Below are 8,750 nucleotides of genomic sequence, written 5' to 3' on the forward strand. Positions count from 1 at the left end.
TTCTGATATTCTTTGCTTTCAGCCAAGATCCATTGGACATCAGCAATGATATCCCTCGTTCCATGGCCTCTTCTGAATCTGGCTTGAGATGTATTGATAATTATTGGTTATTGGCGTGCAAAAGTTGGGAGCAAAGAGGAAGGATCAGTAATTGGAAAATATGGCCTTGGTGACAGAAATTATGCTGGAGAACGCATTATAGAATTCTGCAAAATTAATGATTTGTTCATTTCAAATACCTTCTTTAGACAGCATAAGAAATGACTATACACATGGACCTCACCAGATGGAATACATAGAAATCAAATTGACTACATCTGTGGAAAGAGACTATGGAAAAGCTCCATATCATCGTTCAAAACAAGGCCGAGGGCAGTCTGAAACAGATCATCAATTGCTCTTCTGCAAATACATAATAATTAGATGACTTTTTATTTTTTGTCTAGGTAATTTTTTTTAAAGATTCTCAAAAGAGTTAAAGAGTAAAGAAATGGGGGGAAATATAAGAGATCTGACTTTAGACAAAGAGAAGGAAGACTATTTATATATAGAAAACAGATATTGACCTGAAGACTTGAACAATGCTATAAGCCATCTAGCCTTGATAGCTGTAGAACACTCTACCCAACAGTAATGGTGTCTTGGCTATCTAGTGCTGCTATATAACAGAAATATAACTAGTGAATGGTTTTAACAATTTTTTTTTTCTATCATTTAAGGATGTTAGAAGCCTGAATTCAGGGTATCAGTTCTAGAGGAAGGCTTGCTTTCTTTGGTGATCTGGGGAAGATCTTTATCATTAATCTTCCCCTGGGTCTAGGAGGTTCTCAGTGTAGGAATCCTGGGTCCAGAAGATGCACTCAGCTTCTGCTGCTTCTTTCTTGATAGTAGCCAGGTTCCTTCTCTCTACTTTCTTTTCTCTACTTAAAAATATATATATATTACTTGCAATAAGAATAATATTTATTAAAATTATCTTCATTTGTTTTGTTATATAGTGTGCCACAAATTATATGCAAATTATATGGAGTCCTGGTGTGGCTCTGTGGGTTAATGTGCTGGACTGCAATGTTGATCTGAACCACAAAGTTTGCGGCTCAAGCTCACAAGCTGCTCCATGGAAACCCTATACAAGGTCGCTATGGGTTAAAACTGACTTGACAGCACCTAACAACAACAATGAAGAAACCATTAATTAAATAGTGTAATCTTTCCATTCGTAACTCTACAAGGAAGAACTAGCAAAGCAGATCTTGCATATAACAGCTCACTAAACTTTATGCATGGAAACTGACAGACACTTGTAGTGTTGTTTCATACAAAATGGCTTAACTTTATCTTCAAATGACTAAATTAACCATATATCTAAACATGCCAATAGAAAATATCAAAACAAAATATGTTCTAACCAACCACGGGGAAACTGTCTGATATCAGGAAAGCCACAAGGATTACACACATTATTTTATAAAGCAGCACACAAAGGTTTAAGATAGTTCTGAAAATTAAGCTAGCTGTCTTGAGTCATGGGTGAAAAAAATGTCAGTAGTGACCATTTTACAGTCTCTGACCTTTGTGGAGATGGTGAGAATCTTGTAGTTCAGCAACATACAGTACAATTTATGCAATTTTGTTTCTTTTCACTTGGGCTCAGATTGAAAATTCATTGCTGTGAGAAAAGAACAGAGGCAAATTTTTATCTGCAACCTCCCCCTTACTACTTGATTGGAGTGCTCTGAATTTTAACTTTGGACTTCTCTGTACCACCAGCTGTGTCTTCAGGGCCGATCTGCTGATCTGCTGCTTAATCTCAGTTGCCATTGTCAAGAAACATTTGTTGCATTTTTAGCACTAGTTTCCAAAAATGGAATTTCAAGGGAATCAGCAAATTCCTTTGCTATTGTGTAGTCTACTACTTTCTTTGTGGTCATTTATTCCCTACCAACAACTTGTTGACATTTTCACTGTCATAGCAATCGATTCCTTATAGCCACTGTTTAACATTATTGAAGGATTTCTGATCAGTCACATAATACCCAAGTATAATGCCATGGGCTCCTTTGTAATAACTGGAGGTAGTTTGAAATCTTTTGGCCGGCTATACCCCATATTTGAAGGTTGATTGTTTTCCCGTCTAACGCTATACTTATTTTGAAACCCACACCAATTGTGCTGATGTAGCTTTCTGTGTTACGGAGGAGACAAAACTTTCCAACCCCATAGTCTACAATCAGAAGTAACTTGAATAAATAATTATATTCGGGATTCATGCTAGACATGTGACTGCAGCTGCCGCCACCATCACCACTGCCTTTGCTGCAGTAGCAGCTACCTTGACTTTCCTCACCAAGGGTAATCGAAAGGAATGAGATAGACTTTTTTCCCCAGAACAGAATCAGCAGCCACAGCCACTCAGTTATCCCTTTCACTCCAAATCCCTTTTTCTCTTGTCAGATAAAGCACAAGAGTGTGATTAGAGTAAGAGCTTGAATACTTGAGTTAGGGTGGGACTTGAATCATGCATTCTTGTAAGGTAATCAGACTGAAGATACAACCATTCTAATCCTGCTTCATAACACATCACAAGTGGAGGACAGTTATACAATACTGGGAATTATGGCCTATCCAAGTTGATGCATATTTTGGGGGTCATAATTCAGTCCAAGCTATTGCTAATTTCAGTTGAGTTGGTTCTGACTCGTAGTAATCAATTCCATGTACAGCAGGATGAAACATTGTTCAAACCTACTGGTAGTGTAGTGGTTGGGAGTCAGGCTGATAACCTCAAGGTCTGCAGTTCAAAACTGCTAATCATTCCTCAGAAGAAAGATACGACTTTATGTTCCTGTAAAGAAAACCCTATGCAGTAGTCGGAACTGACTCCACAGTGCATAACCACCACCATTCGGTTCTTACAGTCTTGCTCTGTTTGAGACTATTGTTGCAGCCACTGTGCCAATCCATCTTGTTCATCTTTTTTGCTGACCTTCTACTTTACCAAACCTGGTATCTTTCTCCTGAGGAAATGTGCAAAGAACTTGAAACAAAGTCTTGCCACCCTAGCTTCTAAGGAGCATTCTGGCTGTACTAAGAAAGATTTGTTTGTTCTAACTGCAGTCTTCATATGTGAGTATCATTGGTAATCTTAAGAAATCAAATCTCAATAAATTTAAAAGTATTAAAGTTATGTTGTTGTTGTTAAGTGCCATTGTCTAGGCTTTAAATCTTCCCAGGAGTAGAAAGCCTCATCTTTCTCCTGCGGAATGGCTGGGGGGCTAAACTGTGGAACTTGGGGCTCATAGTTCAGTGTTTATTATATGGAGCCATCACACTCCCAAAGTCATATAATGAAACAAAATTATAAATCAGTAACAAACGGCCATTTGGGAATTTCACACATTTATGGAAATTAATCAACTCTCCAAATAACTGATTTCCAACAAGGGTGTCAAAACAATTGAGTGGAGGAAAGAATAGTTTTTTTAACAAATAGTCCTGGGACCCTTTGATATCCAAATGCAAAACAATGAAATTGCACTTCTATCTCATACCATACACAAAAATTTGATTTTTGTTTGATTTCCAGCATACAAAATTAGATTATCATTCTGTTTTCTTTACCCTTGTAAAACTATGCCTTTCCAAAAAGACCTTAATGGATCTGAAATATGAAACTCTTTGAGGAAGACATAGATGTAAATCTTTGTGACTATGTTTTTGTTAAGTACTGTCAGATAGGTTCTAATTCATAGTGACCCTGTATAGATCTGTGTTGGAAGAAGTGCATCCTTGGAGGCCAGGATGGCCAAACTTCGTCTATCATACTTTGGACATACTGTCAGAGAAAGAGAAGAAGACCCCAAGCGAGAGGGATTTGCAAAGTGGCAGCATCAGTGGGCTCAAATGTGGCAACAGTAGTGAGATTGGCCCAGGATCGGGCAGTGTTTTGTTCTGTTATGCATAAGGTCCCTATGAGTCGGTACCAACTCAATGGCACCTAACAACAACAAAAACAACAACATATATAAAATGTCCTGACTTGGCAAATCCACAGAGACAGAAAATAGATTAGTGGTTTCCAGGGGCTGGGAAGAGGGGACAATGGGAGTGACTGCTAATAGATATGGGTTCCTTGGGGGGATGATGAAAATGTTCTAGAATTTGATAATTTTGTTATTTGCAAATTTTTTTGGAAACTGAATTGTACACTTTTTTATTTAAAGTTTTTATTGTGGTCCAAGTGAAAGTTTACAGGGCAGATCATCAGTTTTACATTCAACAAATCTTACATCTTATTTCATTACAATGATTATAATCCCCTCTATGTACCATCAGTAAACAGTATTTCTATTTACGCTAGCTCTTTTTTAAACACTCAGGCATATATAATAATTTACACTACCAAAGGGCACATTCTACAAGTCTGCCTCCTGACCGCCAGCTCTTAGTCCCTCTCTTCTCATGAGTCCAGAGTCATCAGTTGCTCCCTCTCCATGTCCCCATCTGTGCCTCCATCTAGGGTATCGCTGCTTCTCTAGATAAGGTCCTGCTCTTCTCCCTTGATGATCCTAGGGTCCTTTGTTTCTGGACTGTAAGGTTAACTGCTCCCCTGTTTTTGGTACAAAACTTCTACCTTTATAATTGTGACAGTCACAATTTGTCATGATGATAATTACTCACTCTTGAATCATAAGAATCTTTACCATCTCTTAATCAGACCCATCTAGACAAGATGAAAACTATTCAGTGTGAATTGTATATGTTTTAAAGGGGTAAATTTTGTGATTTGTGAATTATTTCATTTAAACACAAACAATAAAACATACGAAAAAAGAAAAAGGAATTACGCTTTTACAACAATTTGTGTTTTGAGGTTGGCTAAGTCATTTATCACCAATTATGGGCTAGACAAAACTCTTGATTATGTGCAGATGAAATTTTAACAAAGCAGTTCTGGAATACAAAAACAAAATCAAGGAAGATATTTTTATAAGATTTTGTATACGATTTATTACGATTTTTCTGATTGCCTCCTTTATAGCTATTCATTGCTTGATATTTAGTCGTCATGTCTCTTTAGTTTTATTTCATCTGGTCAGCTCTTCTCTTGTCTTTATGACACTGAAATATTTGAAGGCCAGTCGTATTGTAGAATGCCCTACAGTGGTTTTTTTTCTGATGAGATCCAGGTTATGCATTTTCAGATGAAAACTCATATAAATGTGATGTTATGACTGTCCTAGTGCATTTAATCAGGAGTGGTTACGGATTGGGCTGCTAACCTCAAGTTCAGCAGTTCAAAACTACCAGCTCTTCCGTGGGAGAAAGATGAGGCTTTCTGCTCCCGTAAAGATTTACAGCCTCGGAAACCCTGTACAGGGTCGCTGTGAGTCGGAACCGACTCCACGGCACATAACAACAACAACAACTTAACAAAAAAAAGATGGTTTGTTCAAAAGCTCTTTAACCAATATTCCTATTTAAATCCCTTTTTGTAGAGGTACTTGGTGCTGTCAACTCAAACACATTTATGGTGTTTTGCTACATAAATTGGCTTTTTTCTATGCTTTTTCCGTTGATGCTTGGGTTTTGGCTTTCCTGAGTTTGCAGGGACAGTTCCACTTGTTTTTGTGTTATCTACTTCACCCATTTGATTTCCAGTATCCAGTTTGCTCTCATCATGCTCTCTTTATCCTTGTAGAACTGCGTCTTTTACAAAACACCTTCATTAGCAAACCTAGTTGATAATGAAGTCAGAATAGTAGTTACCTCTTAGGGAATAGCTAGGAAAATGACATGATACAACTTTATGGAATGTTATAAAAATTCTGTATTTTGATCTCTGTGATGGTTACATGTATGTAAAAAGAACTATTAGCTTTTTTCTTTGAGAATTGCTCTCAGAGCTTGGTGTGAAACTGTAGGATCAGTCCTGGACTGCAAACCACAAGATCAGCAGTTCAAAACCACCATCTGCTCCTTAGAAATCCTATATGAGTTGGAACTATGAGTTGGAACAGATTCAGTGGCACTTAATAGCACATAGTTAAGATTAGGTATTTTATTCATTTAAGTGCATGTATGTTATATCACCAAAATGTTTCATTATCATTTTAATGGTGTTTTGAGAGATGTGCTCATAGATTCAATTATGGTCTTTAACTAGACCATTATAAGTTGAAAAAATACAAAACATCTAATAATGATTTAGGAGTTCTGGTGTGGCACTGTGAGCTAATGCGTCAGACTGCAAAGTCGTTTGAACTGCAATATCAGTGGTTCAAGCTCACCAGCTTCTCCTTGGAAACCCTATACAGGGTCACTATGAGTCGGAATCGACTTGATGGCACTTAACAACAACAACAATAATGATTTAAACTTATATAAGGAGTTCTGGTAGCATAGTAGTTACGAGTCAGGCTGCTAACCTCAAGGTCAGCAGTTCAAAACTACCAGCCGTTCCACAGTAGAAAGAAGAGGCTTTCTGCTCCTGTACAGATTTACAGCCTCAGAAACTGTATACAGGGTCACTATGAGTTGGAACTGACACCATGGTACACCACTACCACCTTGATATACTAGTGTATTTTCATCTCTTACCTTGATATAGTTGAGAACTAGAAAGTACAAGTTTGCAAAGGTAATCAGTTTAGTACACTCTGTTCTAGACTTTCATTGTAAATACTAACAGATAGTCTCTCATATATAGCTACTTGTATTATAAATACACAAAATTAAATTGTAGGTATTTGAAGAGAATTTTTATTTACAACTAAAATGTTTGTTTTTCTAATTTATAGATATAAGACAAGTTCTACAAAGACACAGATTATCAGGAAGTTGCCGTATGGTTACATTTCAACTTGAGTTTCAGATTCTGGAAATTCAGGTAAATTAAAGGAATATGTTGTGATAACAGTGATTCTTCTGCTGTGAAGCTGTTTCCTTAGCCCAGCTAACAATGGTGGGATAGCTGAGGAGGAGCTAATGAACCAGGCCTCCCTTACAGAAAATTCATGGAAAGAGGTAATGTTTTGCATTAAATTGTGCCCCCAAACTATGAGTTGAATTCCTGGTCCTTGCACTTGTGGATATAGTCCTGTTTGGAGATGGTATGTTATGCGAATTAGATCATCTTTGAGTGTTTCTATATCTAATAACACAGAGACACACACTAGTCAAGTCAGAAGACATGAGTATATATGACCTCTACAAGCAAAGAAACACCAAGAATTGCTGACACCAGAACTAGTAGAGAAACTCACAGAAGAAACTGATATGGCCAAGGCCATAATTTGCATTTTTGTGAAAAAATAAATTTCTGGTCTTTAAAGCTACCATTTATGATATACGTGTTGCATCAGTACTGGGAAACTAAGACAGGTATTATTACAAAAAGTTTTTAAGAGTAAATACTTAAACGTCTGCATCTGGTGGTGGTGTTGCTGGTCCTGGGCTCCCAGTGTAAGCCCTGACGTTATGGCAACAGCCCTGGATACCTTTGAGAGTCAGCTGAAATGCCAGTTTGGTGGTTCTTACTCAGCCCTCTCATGAGGTATCTGGGCACATCATCTGCAGGCTACTCTGGGTCTGGAGGATATGTCTTTATGGTGACTTGTTATGGCTAGCAAGTTGAAGTTGCACTGCTCAGACACAACTTAGGGAGGAAGAAATCTTTGCTAAAACCTCCACATAAAATAAACGAAGCCCTTATGAGTAGCTTGGTACAACTATGAGTCTTTTCATGTGTGGAAGATAGCAGAGTGATGAGAATTGAAGGTGGAATCCAGAAGACCACTGGAGCAGGTAAATATCAGTTACTATTACTCTGAGACCAGAAGAACTAGATGATGTCCAGATACACTACCAACTACTCTGAAAAGGATCACATTAGAAGGTCTTAGATAGAGTGGCAAAAAAGGTGAGAAAAAACTCAAAATTATTTAAAAATTTAAAAAGATTGGGCTTACTAGTTAGAAAGAAACTAGAGAAACTTGAGACTATAACCCTCACCTCAAACACCCTTCAGGTCTGGAATGGAGCTCTCCCTCCTGGTCATTGGATAGCTAAATAGTAGATCTGTATGTAAGAGGGACAACAACACTAATAAGTTATGCTCACCATGAACTGATGAATCATTCAAGATAAAAAGGGCAAGATTTACCTAAGGACAAAGTTAAGAAAGGATGTGAAGGAAGGCAGACTGGAAATAGGAACTACAGGAGGGAAATGAGATAACTTGTTGCGTGGCAGAGATTGTAATCACTGAGATGAAACAAAGTGTAGAGGCAGACAGAGTGGTATTATGCAACACCACTGGCAGGAGAAGCAGAACAGGGTTTAAGCAGCTGACTCTGGCTCTGAGATGAGTGGGATCCTGCCATACTTTAAGAACCAAGCAAAGACTGGCACATGCCTGGATGCAGAAAGCCATTTCAACCAGTTGGTCTTGCCAGCCAGGTTTTCTGAAAATGAGTGCAAGAGAGGAATATGGAAGGGCATAGAGGTTGCCTTTGTTGTTGTTGTTGTTGTTGTTGTTAGGTGCCATCGAGTTGGTACTGACACATAATGACCCTATGGCCCAACAGAACAAAGCACTGCCCGATCCTGGGCCAACCTCACAGTTGTTGCCACACTTGAGCCCATTGATGCTGCCACTTTGCCAATCCTTCTTGCTGGTGGTCTTCCTCTTTTTCTCTGACCCTCCACCTTACCAAACATGATATCCTTCTCCAGTGACTGGTCCCTCC

At 38.2% G+C, this 8,750-nt stretch overlaps 1 protein-coding gene and 1 pseudogene across 1 annotated transcript in view; one reads left to right on the forward strand and one right to left on the reverse strand.

Moving 5' to 3' along the window:
* Nucleotides 1-8,750, forward strand: part of CENPP (centromere protein P) — a 422,858-nt gene that overhangs the window by 43,638 nt on the left and 370,470 nt on the right. The window contains exon 3 of the mRNA XM_006876774.1: nt 6,801-6,889. Within this exon, the coding sequence (XP_006876836.1) occupies nt 6,801-6,889 (89 nt within the window). The remainder of the gene's footprint in view (nt 1-6,800; nt 6,890-8,750) is intronic.
* LOC102814955 lies at nt 1,697-2,279 on the reverse strand (annotated as a pseudogene).

This window comes from Chrysochloris asiatica, unplaced genomic scaffold (assembly GCF_000296735.1).
Source record: "Chrysochloris asiatica unplaced genomic scaffold, ChrAsi1.0 scaffold00412, whole genome shotgun sequence".
Taxonomy (NCBI): domain Eukaryota; kingdom Metazoa; phylum Chordata; class Mammalia; order Afrosoricida; family Chrysochloridae; genus Chrysochloris; species Chrysochloris asiatica.